The following is a 19,373-nucleotide window of genomic DNA, read 5'->3' on the forward strand; positions in this document are numbered from 1 at the left end:
TAGGGATTCCTCCTGTAGGGGCAATAGTAATGTACCTTTTCTCCCTTAGTGATCCATATACCCGCAGAGCCTCTAGTGGAACCTTGGCAACATATCTTTCTTGCTTGACTTACCCTAACCTTTGTAGAGCCTTCATGTTAGCTTGCTTTGGTGTCCTCCCTTCTGCTGTGCTGTATGGGAGGTTTAAGAAAATTCCATATTCCAACAGGTTTTGTGGTTGTGGTTCAAGGGATATAGAAAGTACCGAACATGTTCTCCTGCATTTTACATTTTACTGTGATATTCATGCCATTTACTCCTCTTCTTTGAAATCATGAGGGACAATCTGATGGTGGTAAGACTCGTTTCCTATTGTCCTCTCATAACACTGAGATTATTGAGACTGTGGCAAAATATCTGTGCTATGCTTTTAAGAGGAGAGGAATGTTTCCAATGTTGGGGTAATATATGTTTTTCTCCCTTGCTGATTGTTCTGTTACGCCAATAAAAGTTGTTGTTGTTATAAACAATTGTTATGTAACACTTTTTTTTCTTTCTGTATTTCCTTTGCATTCTTTGTTTTTTTTTTAATTTAAAAAAAGAAAGTTTCCCTGGCCAGTCTGCATATGAGACCCCTCAAAATCTGGTTTTTACAGCACTACAACCCTCTCCTGAAACCTCAGTCAACTATTCTCACCGTCCCACAGACTGTTTACCAGTCACTCCAGCTGTGGACATCTCTAGTCAACCTCCTGCCCGGCATACCCTTTTCACTGCTGGCTCCAGCATTTCCCATTTCTGACTGCCGGTTTCAGAGATTGCCTCACTTTGGTGTTGAGGAGCCCATTATGAGGGTCTTCCATGTTCAGGATCGTTGATCTTCAATCCAGCAATGTTACTACATCAACTGTAGGAAAATTCTAGGAGTGCACAGAGCACTGACTTCATTCCATCCACTGTTTCAGGGCAGAATGGTATAGGTTGCCACTGACAATGTGCTAACCATGTACTTATATAAAGTAAGGGGGGATGGTGTCCACCAAACTTTGCAAGTTAGCCATTGTGCTGTGGGACTCATGTTTACTTCACCAAATATCGTTAACTGAGATCCATACTGAGTCATATTGAGGTGACAAGAAAAGAGTTCCTATGACTGATAGAAAATTTAAAAATTGTTAAATCACTAAGCCCAGATGGCATACATCCAAGAATTCTGAAAGAACTCAAATGTGATCTCAAATGTTGTACATCGCCCAGAGCCTGGCACTAGCCGGGATAGGGAAATTCATTAAATGCAATAAATAAAAATATAAATAACTTGTGGATCTCCTGACAAAAATATGTAATCTTTCATTCAAATCTGCCTCCATTCCTGAGGCCTGGAAGGTAGCTAATGTCACCCCTATCTTTAAAAAGGGTTCGAGAGGAGATCCAGGAAATTACAGGCCAGTCAGTCTGATGTCAATACCAGGAAAGTTGGTGGAAACTGTTATTAAAGAGAGAATTAGTGATGAACAAAAGCTATTGAGGAAGACTCAGCATAGGTTCTGTAAGGGAAGGTCTTGTCTCACTAACCTGTTAGAGTTCTTTGAGGGAGTGAACAAACATGTAGACAAGGGGGACCCAACAGAAGTTGTTTACCATAATTTCCAGAAAGCTTTTTATAAAGTTCCTCATCAAAGGCTCCTAAGTAAGCTCAGTGGTCATGGGGTAAAAGGACAAGTCTTCTTGTGGATAAAAAATTGGCTAATTAATAGGAAACAAAGAGTGAGTATATAAATGGGCAATTTTCACAGTGGAGGGTGGTAAGCAGTGGGGTACCGCAGGCCTCAGTACTGGGTCCGATGCTTTTTAAATTTGTTGTTAATAATTTAGAGTTGGGAATAAGCAGCAAAGTGGCTAAATTTGGGGATGACATGGGTAGCCCAATCCTGAGAACCGCCGTGTAGCTGTGCTCAAGTGTATAACTAGCGTACCTCAGTCGGCTCCCAAAGGGGAGACGTTACACCAGGCAGGGAAGGAGAGCACAGGTGGACAAGTGAGAGAGAAGCCGTCACCATGATGATTCTGCCCATGCCCACGCCATTGGCCCGCTGCAAAGATGGGGGTGGGGACAGGGTCACGCCGGACCATGGGATTGGTCAGCCCATTGCATGTGACCGGGAGAGAGGTTGGAAAGCCTGTGCCTGAGAGGTTGTCAATCCCCTCACACACCCTCCCGCTGTCAGAAACTCTGCCAATGGCAGGCAGATGGGCAGAGGCATATAAAGACAAACAGGAAGCACGAAGTGCAGGAGTCCACTGCCATAGACAGCAGCTGGAATGTGTGTATGGGAATGAGCAGACCACCAAGTCCAACAGACACCCCACCACCCAGAGACCCCCTGTGTTGCCCTGACGCCCCCTGCTATGTGCATGGAACACCTCCCCCAGGGGCCTCAGAACTCAAGAGTTTGAGCCATTGGCCATGCATCCACTTCAGCAGCCCCCCCCTTTGTGCCCTGGGCACAACAGCCCTGTGGGGTCGGGTAGACCATCAACCCGGCCAGGCTGAGGGGCAGAAACCCCCACCTCCCCTATCCAGCCACGTGGGGGCAGCGTGGCAGCTCATAGCTCTCTCCTCACCCACCCCCAGGAACCAAGTGTGCCCACGCTCCCAAGCATTCCTTCAGAGAGGCGACTGACAGAGTGGCGGGGGGGCGACCAGGGAATGTGCAGCAGATGCCAAGCAGGAAAGACGAAGGAGGGCACAGTTCAGGCTTCGTTTTGCTGGAACAAAGTGCAACAGTTTCCCCAGTGCACGTTGGGCAGTCTCGCCAGGGACGGAGCTCCATTCGGAGCGTCTGGCAGGAACAGCTGAGGGAGTGGAGGGGGGTTGAGCGCCACACACAGAAACCTCTATGCTGGATTCCCACCTGCAAAACACAGACAGAGATCAAGAGCACCTGCAGGGGCAGCAGCTGGAGGAGCAGGCTCTATTTCAGCCAGGCGCTCTCTTAAAGGGACAGTCTCTGACCCACCTCCCTGCATCGGGGCAGCTGCCAGGCCCCCCTCCCTGCCCTGCGAGGGGTGGGAATGTGCCAGAGGACAGACCAAGGGAAGGAAGCCAGCAGCAGTACAGGGGAGCGGGACCAGCAAATGCCCCCTGCCGGACCCCATTGCCTGGTTCAAGTGCCGGAGACGCTTGCACATCACCCAGTCTTGTGGGAGGGGGGGGGAGGACAGCATGGGTGCGCAGATGCCCTTACCAAGCCATGGCCGACAGTCCTCGCACACTGAGCCTCCAGGAGCCGGGAACCTGTGGAGACCTAGAAACAAGAGTAGTTAGCCCCAGGATGTCGCTCTCCCCTTCGTAAGTCAAAGATACTGTCTAAGCAAATGCACAGTGCAGTGCCCCGTCACCAACGTGCCTGTGCCTTGCTCTAATTCCTTATAGCAAGAAGCTCCCTGGCAGAGTCCCTCGCCACGCGTGGCTGTTCCTAGCAAATCACTTGTGCGAGGCCAGAGCGGAAATATTTCTAGGAGGGGGGGAACAACGATAGGATGTTGGAAAGGGGGCTCACCCAGACCGGGCCATGAGGGGATTAGTGAGGCAAGTACACCGCTCCCTAAGGGGTTTGCAAGCTCCTGCGGCAGCGGGGGAATCTTTGTTTTTGGTCTCAACGACTGCCTATGGGTTACACCACCGTTTCCATGGAGGTAACTTTACGCCTCTTGGGGGGGCATGTCACGGCTTAATGTTTTTGGGGAGCCACCTAAGTCTGGCCATGCCGCCGACTCCTCCCCCCTCCTGCGCTGAAGCAGCTCACTCTGCCACACTTCCATCAATGCTCCGGCGGTCCCACGACCACGTAAGTTCCCTCAGCCATGGCGCTACTGTAGTTACTCAGGCGCAAATGCTACTTGCGCCAACGTAGTGAATTGTCTGCTCCCAAAACACTTTCCGCCCCCTCCCCCCTCGCTTTGTTGTTAGTAATGCTTTCTAAGGCCCATTTGACTTCGCCCTCCAAGATGTCTGGCTCAAGGTCAGCAATTTCACCGTCATGTTTATCGAGGACATTGAGATCCTTCTTGTATAATTCTTCTGTGTATTCTTGCCACCTCTTCCTGGTCTTGTCTGCTTCTGTTAGGTCCGTACCGTTTTTGTCCTTTATCATGGCCATCTTTGCACGAAGTACCCTTGATTTCTCCAATTTTCTTGAAAAGATCTCTTGTCCTTCCCATTTTATTATTTTCCTCTATTGCTTTGCATTGTTCCTTTAGGAAGGCCTCCTTATCTCTCCTTGCTGTTCTCTGGAAATCTGCATTCAGTTGGGTGAATTTTACCTTTTCACCTTTGCCTTTCGCTTTCCTTCTTTCCTCAGCTATTTGTAAAGCCTCATCAGACAGCCACTTTGCTTTCTTGCATTTTTTTTCCCCTTTGGGATGGTGCTGATTGCTGCCTTCTGTACAATGTCCATAGTTCTTCCGGCACTCTGTCTATCAACTCTAGTTCCTTAAACCTATTCTTCACCTCCACTGTATATTCATAAGGGATGTGATCAAGGTCAAACCTGAATGGCCTAATGGCTTCCCCAGTTTTCTTCAGTTTAAGCCTGAATTTTGCAATGAGTAGCTCATGATCTGAGCCGCAGTCAGCTCCAGCTCTTGTTTTTGCTAACGATAAGGAGCTTCTCCATCTTTGACTTCAAAGTATATAATCAATCTGATTTCTGTGTTGCCCATCAGGTGATGTCCATGTGTTGAGTCGCCTTTTAGGTTGTTGGAAGAGGGTGTTTGCTATGACCAGCTTGTTCTCTTGACAAAACTCTATTAGCCTTTGCCCGGCTTCATTTTGTTCTCCAAGGCCAAACTTGTCAGTTGTTCCAGTTACCTTTTGACTTCCTACTTTGGCATTCCAGTCCCCTATGATGAGGAGGAGATGCAAATGTTTTCAGTTCTGAACCATACATTTTAAAGAGAAGCATGGACTTTTTAAAAAATGCAGTCACATGGAGAGAATGATTTTCAAACGGCTCCAAAGAAAGATGATAAACGTTACTTTCGACCTCCAGGTTTTTCAACATCTGGAAAGTAATGTTGCTTTTTGCAATACCATAACACAGCAGGGTGCATTAATGAGAGTTTTAGTCCGAAAACCACAACATCAATGAAATTTATAGATGTCAGGTCATTACATTAGTCAAACATAGTTTCTGTGGTTTTATTTCCAATTTTAAGTAGGTATAATAAAAGCAATTTACTGGCTATGAGGACTGAAAATCTTTGGCACTGATGAAATTTCATTTAACTGTCCTGATTAAACTGATACCATTTTCTGTCTGTAGCATAAGCATTTTTGTGAAGAGTGCTTAATAGTCAGATATAGTAGCATTTTCAAAGTTCTTCCTATTTTATCTGGATTAGAAAAGTTTAAATTCAGCTTTAATATTTGATCATTTTAAGATGAAGAGTTACAGATTTGGATTAAACACCATTTTGAATGTAAATGACTTCAGTTCTTTGGTCTAGTATGCCTTTATAACATTCTAGTTCAATTACAATACATTATTGCATGGGTCTTCAGAAACAGATTATTTTTAAAAGCAGAATCTTTGAAGTAAAGTTAAACAAACAAAGAAATTATGTGGTAAGACTTCTCCCTTTATCAAGTCTTTAGAATATAAGGGCCATGCTACATTTTATGAAGTCCTTGGGTCCCCTGCATATCCATACTACTCCTGTTGATCGCACATACTCAGGATGTTTTGTGATACAAACTTATTCCCAGGCACATGAGGGCCAATTCAGGTTGGATTTGTGAGGAGAAGGGAGCAGCTGTTGGGAAACCTACAGTGTTGTCCTAAACATTATTAGCCCTTTTAAGACCACTGATACTGAAGAATTTAGAAGAGTGTAATCTGTTCAAAATTGCACTGTTATGAATTCTGACAGAGACTATATGTTAGGTTAAGCAGGGCTTTTTTTGTACCAGGAACTCCTTTGCATATTAGGCCACACACTCCTGATGTAGCCAATCCTCCAAGAGCTTATAGTAGGCCCTGTAATAATAGCCCTGTAAGCTCTTGGAGGATTGGCTACATCCGGGGGGGGGGGGGGTGCCCTGATATGCAAAGTAGTTCCTCCTACAAAAAAAGCCCTGAGATTAAGCCTCTTCTGACCAATTCTTACCTTGAAAACCTTATGATGAGACAAGCCAAAATGAAAAAGGTAAAGCACTGGAAGATGGAACCTACTAGGGAAGAGCTGAGAACAAGTAAGACTAGCACTATTCTTAATAATGCAACTAGACTAAAGCCGAAAGAATGTTCAGTTGTTGAGGTGAATGGAAGAGAAAGGAAAGTGGAGCTATTCCAACCCTCAGAAATGGAGTCCATCAAAATCTAAACAATAATAATCCCAAAAAATCAGAGCCAGTTTGGAGTAGTGGTTAAGTGCGCAGACTCTTGTCGGGGAGAACCAGGTTTGATTCCCCACTCTTCCACTTGCATCTGCTGGAATGACCTCGGGTCAGCCATAGCTCTCGTAGGAGTTGTTCGTGAAAGGGCGTCTGTGAGAGCCCCCTCATCCCCATCTATCTCAGAGGGTGTCTGTTGGGGGGGGGGGGTAACCACTCTGAGATTCAAAGTATAGGGCGGGATATAAATCCAATATCTTCATCATCTTCTTCAAATACAGAAAATATAATATTGGCCTACTGAGTGGAAAACTCAAGTTACATTCCAATTCTGAAAAAAGGAGATATAAAAGACTGCAACAACTATCGGACCTTTGCATAAATTTCTCATGCAAGTAAAGTGATGCTCAAAATCTTACAACAAAAGACTGTTACCATAAATGGAAAAATTTAGAAAAATTGCATATGTTATAGTTGAATTCAGAAAAGGAAGAGGCACTAGAGATTGTACTGCAAATTTATGTTGGCACTGAAGCATATGAGAGAATTTCAGATGAAATTCACTCTCATAGATTGTTAGCAAAGCTTTTGACTGGGTGAATTATGAAAAGTTGTAATTGGTTTTAAAGGAAATGGGCATATCACAGCATCTGATTACTCCAGACAAGAGGCTACTGTTAGGATAGCGTTTGCAGCTGGTGAGAAAATTGTCAGATTGACCTGGGAAAAGGGATAGAATCAGAGATAAGTGATACGTTCTCAAGGTAGAATCTATATAAGTTTTAGAAATTTCTCACCAGCTTGCTGCCTGAATCAGGTTAGGCAAAGAATAAGCTATTTGGGTTAAAGATCTTTAACATAAGGTTAAGTTGATAGCATTTAGAGATTTCTAACAAAGACAGAGAATATAGAATCATAGCTGCTATGCTTAAGCACATTTAGAAATCTTGCAGGTATAAAATTGTATGAGGTTTGCGATCTAAAGAGTGTGTAAGCCTAACTACGAAGACTGAAGTTTAATTGTATGAGAATATATAAGTGTCTAACTAAGACAGATTTTGCACTCACCTTACTCTTCCCTCATGTCTGTCTTCTCCATGTGGCATCCTCCTGATTTCCCACTATTTGCGTCGGGGCTGCAGCAAACATTGTGGATTTCGTGCAAATGGAAACTGGTTTTTAGTGGTTTCCGTTTGCTGCAAGGCAACCGCGATGTCTGCTGCAGCCCCGGCGCAAATAGTGGGAAATCGAGAGGATTTCATGCAGAGAAGATGGACGTGAGAGCAGCGTAAGGGTGAGTGCAAAATCGGTCATTGAGTATAATGTGAGTTTGTTATCTGTTTTGCTTTTCTATATATAGCCAGAGCACACTGTCTTGAGAGAAAACTGGAGAACAATAAACAATAAAGCTTATCTGTTGTTTTGAAAAAATTTCTGGGTCTCATATATTAGATCCTGGGAGCATCAGGTTGTTTGGTAAGAGAAAGTGTTTTGATGCAATAACTGTGGTAAGAGAAAGTGTTTTGATGCAATAATTCAGAACAAGAGGTATCAATTACCAGAGACTGTTAAATAAACAAAATATTGCAAGAGTGCTAATGTTTTAAGCAACCTTTTTTTTAAGTTAAAATAATTGTGTTTGTTAGTGTCCTTTATAAAGTTTGTATAAAGCTGGTATTACATTTTATGACACACATAGCCTGCCCCAAAAAGGTCCTTTTAACTGATGAGTTTGACACCCCTGCTCTAGGGAGTCATCAAGCTTGACTTGATTTAGAATTTATCTGTAAAACTCTCCTCCAACACCACATTTCAAATGAATAATCTTTCTATCAGTTCAGTGTAGTGGTTAAGTGTGCGGACTCTTATCTGGGAGAACCGGGTTTGATCCCCCACTCCTCCGCTTACAGCTGCTGGAATGGCCTTGGTTTAGCCATAGCTATCGTAAGAATATCGTATCGTATCTTGAAAGGGGAGCTGCTGTAAGAGCCCTCTCAGCCCCACCCACCTCATAGGGTGTCTGTTGTGGGGAGAGAAGATATAGGAGATTGTAAACCACTCTGAGTCTTTGATTCAGAGAGAATGGCGGAGTATAAATCTGCAGTCTTTTTCTTCATTGTCGAACTTTCACACCCATACACAGTAATGGGAATGTTATGGCATTAATTGAAGTGATCTTGGTCACTAGTGGCACATTCTTAATAATCTTTTCTTACTTCTTCATGGCTGCCCTTCCCAGTCTCAATCTTAGTTGCAGTCTCCCTTGGTTAATGGGTGAAACCAAGGAATAGAAAATCTTGAACAATTTCAATTTCTTTATCCACCTTAAAGGTGTGTGAATCCTTAAAGGTATGTTTTCTCAATGTTCAGCTGTTATCCTGCTTAGACACTTTCTGCTTCATCAGGAGTTGTTTCACATCTTCACTATCATCAGCCAGTAATGTAATGTCATCTGCATAACTCAAATTGTTAATGTTCCTTCTATCAATTTTAACTCCACCTCCATCTAAACGTAATCCAGTTTTCCTTATGATATGTTTTGCATACAATGGGGGGAAGGAAGGGAGCCTCAGCCAATGGAAGGGATGAAAGGCTTCTTCATCTCCCATGTAATTGAGAGAGCCTGGCCAGAAGTCAAGCTCTGGCTTGTTCCCTCCCCCCGGAAGGGAGAGGGGGAGGAGCCTCAACCAATGTAGAGAACAGAGGCTTGCCTATCTATCTCTCCTGTAGAATTGAGAGAGTCTGGCAAAGCAAACTGCAATGCAGCAGAAGCAGAACTGGAGAAGGAAGTAGGAACCAGCCAGTTGCTCAAGGGATGGATAGGTATGTGTTGGGGAATTTTCTCTTTTTATAATTCATAAATACTTTCTCTTACCACAGTTCCCCAAACAACTTGATGCTCCCAGGATCTAATATATGAGACGCAGAAACTTTTTCAACCCTGTGTGGGGCAAATGCGTCTTGTGGGCTACATGTTTAACACCCCTGCCCTAGAAAGTAAAATGACTAACCTGCAGCTATCATACTTCGGCCACATTGTGAGAAGGCAAAAGTCACTGGAAAAGACAATACTGCTAGGGTTGCTGTAAGTTGGAAGTGACATTCCAGAACTTTATCAGTATTTGAACACATAGCACAGGGGCGTCAAACTCATTTGTTATGAGGGCCGGATCTAACATAAATGAGACATTGTTGGGCCAAGCCATGTCGGGCCGGGCTGTATGTGTACCTATTTAAGATTAGGTAGCAGAGATACAAACTTTATAAAGGACACAAACAAACACAATTAAATATTAAAAAAAAATAAAAATAAAACATGCTTAAAAACATTAGCACTCGTTGGCCCGAAAGGTACTTTCTTTGTATCTCTCCCATGGGATCCAGGGAACTGGGTAAAGGAAGCTCTGACTCAGTAACTCTGCTGTGCAATTGAGCGAACCTGGCAAAGCAAGCTATCCCTCCCTCCTTTCTCCCCAAGGGAGGAGCCTCGTCCAATGGAGAAAATAGAGGCTTTGCTCTGTAGCTCCTGTGTGATTAAGCAAGCCTGGCAAAGCAAGCTGTGATGCAGAAGGAAGCAAAACAGTGGGAGAACAGCCAATTGCTCAGGGGCCTGATAGGAACCCTCTGAAGGCCTGATTTGGCCCCCGGGCCACATGTTTGCCTTCCTGACATAGCATATAGCCAACAATTGAGTATAGGATTATTTTTAGATACTTGAAAACCTTTTATAGAAACTTATGTGTAGATCTACCACCAATGTTATATTTTTGTGATCTTCATCGTGGTCTCTGTGCAGTCCCACACATGGGTTTTCTACCTGGAAACGAACCCGACCTCGGAGAATTCAAAGCTAGCCTCAGGCTTTTTATTTTGGCATACATTCCCTCTTGATCTAGGGGGCAGGCATCCACTGCGCATGCCTGGAACGAGGGGAAGGCGGTCCACCCACCCAGTTTCTTCTTATCCGCCGACCAAAATACACTTACCTCGTTGTGTCTCTTCAATTCTTCTTCAGGCCTCTTCTTCCTTGCCTCTTCAACTGGTATCGTTACCAATTTTCCGTCTTTGTCTTCTATCTTAAGAAAAAGGAACTTTATTTTCTGATTTACTGCTTTCCCCCCCCTTCTCTCCCCCATCCCCCCCTCCACGGGCATATGGAAGGGAAGGACAGCAAAACAACCTTCAAAAAGTGCATTCGGTGTGGGGCCAAAATCCCCTTTACCGACGGATACTCTCTTTGCTTATTTTGTTTGGAGGAAGCCCACAGAGTAGACACTTGGGTCCACTGCAGCCAGTTTGGAAAGCAAGCCAAAAAGAATCGGGCCTCTCGACTCAAAAGCCATCTTTTAGAGTCTTCTTTGCATCCTGTAATGCCACACGACTCTGGGTCTCATCCTTCCCCACCTTCCCTAACTGTTGAAAGGGACATGGTTCGATCGGCAGCTTCCGTGGCATTGGCTTCTAGCAATCATAAGTCCGAAAAACATACCAAGAAAAAACACCGATCGGAGTTGTCTTCTAAACACTGCTCAGATTCATCTACTTCAAAATCCAAAGCAAGGACTGACCAGAGATCTTTGGATTTGAAGATTTCCAAACAGACCATGACCTCACACTCTGCTTAGTCCCAACTTCGCACTCGGCTCTGGCTTCGACCTCGACAGCAACAGCCTTGACTGCAATATCTTCTGCATCGACTGTGCCGGTCCTTCCAGCAGAGCTATCGGCTCCCACCAGTGTCATTACTGACGTGCCTCTGTGATCCAACATCATGATCACCCTTCATTCACATCCCATCATGATCACCCTCCATTCACAGATCCCTGCCTGACGAAATCCTTGTCGATGGATCCGCCACCCTTTTGACCTCAAACACAGCGAACTAACTTCCTTGGATTTCATTCCTTTCGTGAGGTGTCTGCGCCACGTACCTTTAAGGATTCAGCCGTCTCTCCACTTTACCGAGAATCATCAACCCGGGCTTACAATCAACCCAAACAGCGTTCATCTTTCAGCGCATGCGGGGACTCATGGCCGCTACGACCTCTGTCCTGTGTTTTGCGAGACTCCACATGAGACCCCTGCAACTATGGTTTCTGCGGACTTTCCACCCACATCGACAACACCAAATGACCTTGCTCACCGTTCCGCACCACATTCTCGTATCCCTCAAGTGGTGGAGAATAGAACATCATCTTCTGACAGGAACACCTTTCATACGGACACCTCCGTTGGCCATTGTCATGACTGATGCTTCGAAGTGGGGTTAGGAAGCCCATTTCGGATCTTTGACGGTTCAGGAGCAGTGGACAGACTACGAGAAGTCTCTACACATCAACTGCCTAGAACTCTTAGCAGTCCACCGAGCGCTCAAGTCTTAACTACCGTCTCTTCACAGTCTGCATGTTTAGGTCACCTCAGACAACGTGGCCTCTGTATCTTATGTCAACTGACGGGGACACTGCATCCATTCGCCTTTGCAAACGGGCCTTATCCCTCTGGCATTGGAGCATTGCTCACAACATATTCCTGACAGCTGTACACCTGCCGGTAATCCAGAATGTTCAAGCAGACACGCTAAGCCGACATCTCATGAACGATCACAAATGGGCCCTCAACCGCACTTACCTTCAAGTAGTCTTCAGGACCTTCGAGGTTCTGGCCATAGACGTCTTTGCCTCTCCGACCAACACAATGTCCATGCTTTTACACTCAGGGCCCTCCATCCCCGCAATCTCCAGGAGATGCCTTTCTGCACTGGAGGTCGGGACAACTCCATTACTTATTTCCTCCGATTCCATTAATAACCAGAACTCTACAGAAAATCCAACTGCATCAAACCAATTGTATCCTCATCACTTCCTGGTGGCATTGTCAGCCATGGTTCACCACCCTCCTACTTCTGTCACACAATGTGTTTATTTATTTATTTATTTGTAATTTATATCCCGCCCTTCCCACCAAGTGGCTCAGGGTGGCTTACAACATGTAAAATCTTACATAAAAATATAAAATTATGCATAAAAATTAATCATTCACAATTTACCTACTAAAAATCTAGACATCACATAGTTATACTTAAAACATTCAAGACATACGGCGGTCTTACAGCTACACTCAGTTTCAGTTTCAGTGCTGGTTAGTTGTAGGCCAGCCGGAAGAGGACTGTCTTACAGGCCCTGCGGAATTGAACAAGGTCCCGCAGGGCCCTTACCTCTTCCGACAGCTGGTTCCACCAGGACGGGGCCATTACAGAGAAGGCCCTGTCCCTTGTGGTTTTCAACCGTGTTCCATCATTGCCCTCCAGTTCGAGACTTAATCTCCCAACAAGAGGGGAAAGTCCTGCACCATGATCCAGCTCCTCTGCGACTGACTGCCTGGAAAATCAATTTCTAGAATTTCCCCCCGAAGTCCGACGGGTCCTACTCAACTCCAGAAAACTGTCCACTAGGAAATCCTATTCCCAAAAGTGGAAGCGTTTTTCAGTATACGCTGCTCAGCATGACTTCCTTCCTGAATCATCCTCTATAGCCCAGATCTTTTCAAACACTCTGTCTCTATCAGACTCCGGTCTGAGCTACTCCTCCTTGAAAGTTCACTTGGCTGCTATTTCAGCTCTTCACCCACACATTGACAGACGCACTGTCTTCTCTCATTTCGCAACAAAAGCCTTCCTAAAGGGCATTTTATTTATTTAATTTTAATTTAATTTTATTCAATTTATACCCCGCCCTCCCGCCAACGCGGGCTCAGGGCGGCTTACATCAAGTCATAGCATGCTATGATCACAGGCATAAAATAGTAAAACCACATAAATATATAAATTAAAACACATAGATTAAAACAGTATACAGCTTGGTGCTACACATTAGATGTTTCTCATAGTTCCAGGATGGCGGTTATTCCAGAATTCTCCTACGGTAGGTTGAAGGGCTGCCGGAAAAGGACTGTCTTACAGGCTTTGCGGAACTGGGAGAGGTCCCACAAGGTCCTAACCTCTTCTGGCAGATGATTCCAACAGGGATCGGGCTGCCACTGAAAAGGCCCGATCCCTGGTGGTCACTAATCTCGCCTCCCTCAGCCTGGGGATCACTAGAAGATGTTGGGATCCAGATCTTAGTACCCATTGGGGAATGTGTGGGGACAGACAATCCCTCAGGTAAACGGGTCCTCGGCCATTGAGGGCTTTAAAAGTAATAACTAGCACATTTTAATGAATCCAGTACACTATTGGTAGCCAGTGCAGTTCCTGCAGTGCTGGCTGTATGTGCTCCCACTTGGGCAACCCCAATAGCAGCCTAGCAGCCGCATTCTACACTAGCTGAAGTTTCCGGGTTCGCAACAAAGGCAGCCCCAAGTAGAAGGCATTACAGTAGTCCAATCTCGAGGTGACCGTTGCATGGATCACAGTTGCCAGGTCACAACGGTTGAGGAAAGGAACCGTTTCACCCGCCTTAGATGAAAAAAGGCGGATTTCGCAGTTGCTGCTATTTGGGTTTCCATTGACGGGGAGGCTTCCAACAGCACCCCAAAGCTTCTGACTTTTGGCGCCATTGACAGTGGTGCCCCGTCAAAGGCTGCTGGGATTTCCCTGCCCAGGCCGCCGCGACTCAGGCAAAAGACCTCTGTCTTTGTTGGATTCAGCTTCAGTCGGCTCAGCTTAAGCCAGCCAGCCACTGCTTTCAACGCCTGATCTAAGATTTCTGGGACAGCATCAGGCTGGCCATCCATCAGTAGAAAGAGCTGGGTGTCATCGGCGTACTGATGGCAACCCAGCCCATACCTCCGGACAATCTGGGCAAGGGGTCGCATGTAAATGTTGAACAGCGTTGGGGATAGAACCACCCCCTGAGGCACACCTCAATTAAGTGGGTGTCTCTGGGACGGCTCTCCCCCAATTGACATCCTTTGTCCCTGACCGCATAGGAAAGAGAAAAGCCACTGTAAGGCTAGCTCCTGAATCCCTGCATCAGCTAGGCGGTGAACTAGTAACTGATGGTCGACCGTATCGAATGCAGCTGATAGGTCTAACAACATCAGTACCGCCGAGCCACCTCAATCCAGATGCTGCTGGAGGTCATCCACTAGGGCAACCAGAACTGTCTCTGTCCCATGACCAGGCTGGAAGTCAGACTGGTGGGAATCTAGGATGGAAGCGTCCTCCAGAAAACTCTGTAACTGTAATGCTACTGCCCTCTCAATAATTTCCCCCCAAAAGGTTAAATTCGAGACCGGTCTTCGACCTCCAATTTGTCAACTACAACCGACATGGAGCCTGTCTCTTGTCCTGAGCCAGCTGATGCAACCTCCTTTTGAACTGATGGCATCTATTCCACTGCATCTCTTGTCATGGAAGACGACATTACTGGTGGCACTTACATCCGGCAGGAGAGCCAGTGACATTTGTGCCTTCAGGACAGACCACCTGTACACTGTTTTTCACCATAATAGAGTAGTGCTACGTCCAGATCCTGTTTTCCTGCCAAAGGTGGTTTCCCCTTACCATCTAGGGAAGTCGACTACATTTCCTTCCTTCTTTCAGAACCCTAGTGATGCCGGACAAGAGACTACATAATCTCGACGTATGTAGAGCCCTCGCGTTCTATATTAATAGGACACGCTCCTTCCGTAAGGACTCTAGACTTTTTGTATGGGACACATAAACAAGGGTACAAAATCTCAACTCAGAGATTTTCAAAATGGGTTGTGTCTGCAATTGCCTTATGTTGCTAGCTGGCTAAACAACCCTTACCTGAAAACTTGCGAGCTCATTCTACTTGAGCCGTTTCCACATCATCCTTCTGCAAAGGCGTGCCAATGGAGGACATCTGTGCCACTGCGGTCTGGTCCTCTCCATCTATGTTTGCCATGCACTATGCCCTAAACGTTAATGCACGGCGTGACGTTTCCTTCAGGCAGGCTATACTTTGTTCCGTTTTTGACTGATGCCTTCAGATTGATGACCTGTAAGTAGAATATTTCATGTCATTTTATATGCATGTTTAATACATGTTCTTTTCTCCCTTAAACCAGCACCCACCAACCGTGCACTTCAACTTACCAGTCACCCATGTGTGGACTGCGCAGATACCACGATGAAGATAAATAGGTTGCTTACCTATAACTGATGATCTTCAAGTGGTCATCTGTGCAGTCACACACACCTGCCCAGCCTTCCCCGCTGCTGGTTTACTCTCCTTTCTAAAAAAAAATTTCTCTATACAGCGGCTAGAAGAAACTGGGTGGGTGGAGCACCTTCCCCTCATTCCAGGCATGTGCAGTGGATGCCTGCTCCTCAGATCAAGAGGGAATGCGCGCCAAAATAAAACGCCTGAGGCTAGCTTTGAATTCTCTGAGGTCGGGTTCGTTTCCAGGTGGAAAACCCATGTGTGTGACTTCACAGATGACCACTCAAAGATCATCAGTTACAGGTAAGCAACCTGTTCTTCCTTCCTTCCCTCCTTTTTGTTTTTGTTTTATTTAGCTGCTGCATTTTGAATCCCCCCTTTTGTGTTCAGTTTTCTGTCCATTTAAATAAATAAATAAATAAATAAATAAATAAGTGTAAATTTATGACTCAGTATGATGACTCACTGCACTCTTCATTCTTTTTCATTATTGTCTGAATGCAAATTCTGTGAAGCTCAAAAGCTTGTGTTCTGTTTTGCCTGCTAACATTAGTTTAGAAAAAGGTTATATTTTTCCTTTTCCATTTTCTTTACCAGCACATATAGAGCTGTACACATAGTTAAGTGTGTAAAAGTGTTTACAATTGCTTCTTTCTTCTACAAAAACTCAGATTTATTTTCTGAATCTTAAAGAAAATGTTGCAAAAAAACCCCACAATTACTTTATTATGGTCTTATAACTGTGTGGTAATGCCCCTAGAGCTATCTCAGATAGCATAAATAAATCTCTCTGTCTCCAGTAGTCTCAGTCTAGGTATTAGCAACTTCTCTATGTTGTTTCCCTCCTTACAGAATTTCTTCTTGGCGTTCACAGCACAGGAACTCAGTCTTGTCATTTAGCATACTCTAGTAACTCCAGCCAAACCACTTAGCAACTCCTTGCATATGTTTCCTTAATCACATCTTTGTTCAGGAAGTCTGTGTTTGGTGACATAACTATTTTCCTCTCCTGATATTTCTTCCACAGACTTCTAACATACAACTTGCCTGTTATTTGGAGTGTAGACAGAGGCTGGAGAGAATGCCAGTTACTTCAACTATATTTATAGTCCATAGCACTAATTCCAAATTTAAATTAGCTTTTCTTTTTTGTAACATAAATGTGATATCGAAGCTGAAACTCTTACCTGCGAAGTTTCTAGAAGACAATTTTAAGATTAAATGGATACAAAGAACCTCTCTTAGAATTCTTCTTCCAACTTCCAACACAAGTAAAATATATTTTAACAGCAAGGGTTGATGCTAGATGGTCTCAATAAGCAATTCATGGGGGCCAAGAGAAACAATGATCAAACTGAATTTAATGTATAATAGAAGTAGGACTGGCAAAGAAATCTTCTGGCAGTTGCTTATGAAAATGACTTTCATTGCTAATTTGAGAAAACTTCACATTACCTCTCCTGTGGGTCATTACTTGAAGTTACTAACGCCTTTTTAAAAACTTAATTTTTACAGTTATGTAACAACTGAGCCATTATGGGGTCATTCCATGTGTTCTCTTTATGCCTCCTTTATTTAGACATAACTGCATGGTGCATTGCCTAGCATATTGGACATGGATCAAGAAAATCCAGGTTTAGATCTCTACTTGACCATAAAACCTGCACTATGACCTTGGTCCAGTCACCCTCTCTCAGAATAATTTACCTCAAAGTGTTGAAGAAAAGAAGAGATTGGATTTATTGCCCACCCTTAACTCAGAGTCTCAGAGCAGTTTACCATCTCCTTCCTTTCCTCTCCCCACAATAGACACCCTGTGAGGTAAACGGGGCTGAGAGAGCTCTTTGAGAACTGTTCTTGAGATAACAGCTCAAGGTCAGCAAGCAGTTGAATGTGGAGGAGTGGGGAATCAAACTCATTTATCCACTGCTCTTAACCACTACACCAAACTGGCTGTTGTAAAGATAAAGTGGAGGATGGAGAATGATGAACAATTCTTTGAGTACTTTGTAAGAAAGTTGGGGAAAGTCTAAATAAATTGATGCAAAGACCTTAGCAAAAGTGCTGTCCAATCACAACCAACCAATGGTAATTCCAGCAAGGGTCTGGCAAGGCAAGTGAGCAGCAGGGATGGTTTGCCATTGCCTTCCTCTGCAAAGTCTTCCTTGGTGGTCTTCCCTTCTAAGTACTGACCCTGCTCAGCCTCTGAGGTCTGACTAGATTGAAGGATACCATGCTGCCTTCTCTCCCATAGAGACTGGGAACACTTGTTAATTTCAAGTTAGCAGCAGAGGCTGCACAATTACTTGTATCCTTACCTTTTTTTAGTGTCACTGCTTCATTGTATTGTTTGGGAGCATTTGAATCTTCTATTCTTCAGAGAAAGATCATTTGTTTGCTCATTATTCCTCTACAGTTTATGCTGCATGGCCTCTCTATTGAAAATGGAATCACCCAACTTCTCGCCTTTTGAGAATTTAAGCTCCGACAAATACATCTAACAAATTTATTTCTCCCATTAAATAAATTCCTCCTTTCTCAGACCTGAAAATCAATTGGAAAATATTTTAATGATTACCTAATTATTCTTAAGTTAGCTTAAAGGATATTCTTGCAGTAAGATTGAAGTTAATATTGATTTATTTGGTAGCATTAGAGTGTGCATTAATTTCTACTTACTCAGAATGAAAGCTGTATTCTTTTAAGTAAAATTATTTTAAAAGTAAAACACAACCCTAAAATAAGCCAGTGTTCTCTAGAGTTCTCAGAAGGTGTAGATTTATTTACTATAGTTAAATCATAATTGGTTCTCAAGGGATAGCATTTCTTTTAAACTGCTTTATTGCCACCATACGGGTTTTCTAAATAATCAGAAACTGCTGCTATTGCTGTATCTACTAGTACGAACATGAATTTGTTGTTAAGTAGAAACAAATGTTTGAAATTGCTGGTTGTCACTTATGGAAGATAATACCATACTTCCATAAGAACAACTACTTCAGAAAGAAATGTAGAAATGCAGATACATATCTCAAATAAATCTTGATCTCTTGTATATGACTGTAGGTTTGATATTTCATTTGAATGTTTTTCAATCAGTTGAATTTTCTCCAGTATTTTTATGAAAGTAACACACTGTTCTAACGGGCATGTTCTTTTTAAAAATAATCTCTAGGTTGATGTTCAAGGTGCCCCAGGAAATAGGTCTAATAGCAATTGCAGTTCAGCAAACTCAAGGGAGAGGTAAGTTATTACAATTCCAGGGTTAGTGAAAAAAAAGTATTTAATAAAATATAACCAGTACAAGTTCATTTATTGAAAATAACCAATTCTGAGTAATGACGGTAAAATAATTTTAGGTCACTAGTTTAAAACCATCCTACATTGTTAGTGAGACTTTTTCTGACCATTTTCTTTTCGTGCAATGACTGTGCCTTTGTTTCTCACACATTTCAGGAAACCTAGAAAGTACTTAAGTTGTAGGGCTATTGCATTTCCCCCAGAATTCAAAGAGCATCAGAAATGTAAATTCCACCATCACTACCCCATCCTGGTAAGATTAAGATTAGCCTTGATGGATCAGACAGTGGTGCATCTAGTTCAACATCTTGTTTCATGCAGTGGCCAACCAGTTGCCCTGGAGGGCATAAAGGCCAAGGTCTTCCTGTGATATTGCTTCCTACGATTGGTCTTTAGAGATTTACTGTGAAAGTAAGACTTTCCATCAGAGGAAAGGTGACAGTTAGCAGATACTTCACTACTGCCCAGATTTTTCCAGGTCCTACAATGCCACTCTGCCTCTTTTAGGGTACCTGAGGATAATGATTACCCATTCCATCAAAAACAAAGTTGTATTATCTTAGCATCAG

General features: G+C 43.9%; 1 protein-coding gene across 1 annotated transcript in view; it reads left to right on the plus strand.

The window, feature by feature from the left end:
- HLCS (holocarboxylase synthetase) overlaps positions 1–19,373 on the plus strand; it is a 303,409-nt gene that overhangs the window by 213,224 nt on the left and 70,812 nt on the right. The window contains exon 7 of the mRNA XM_060234279.1: positions 18,680–18,747. Coding sequence (XP_060090262.1) covers positions 18,680–18,747 — 68 coding nt within the window. The remainder of the gene's footprint in view (positions 1–18,679; positions 18,748–19,373) is intronic.

This window comes from Heteronotia binoei, chromosome 3, assembly GCF_032191835.1.
Source record: "Heteronotia binoei isolate CCM8104 ecotype False Entrance Well chromosome 3, APGP_CSIRO_Hbin_v1, whole genome shotgun sequence".
In the NCBI taxonomy this organism is placed as follows: Eukaryota; Metazoa; Chordata; class Lepidosauria; order Squamata; family Gekkonidae; genus Heteronotia; species Heteronotia binoei.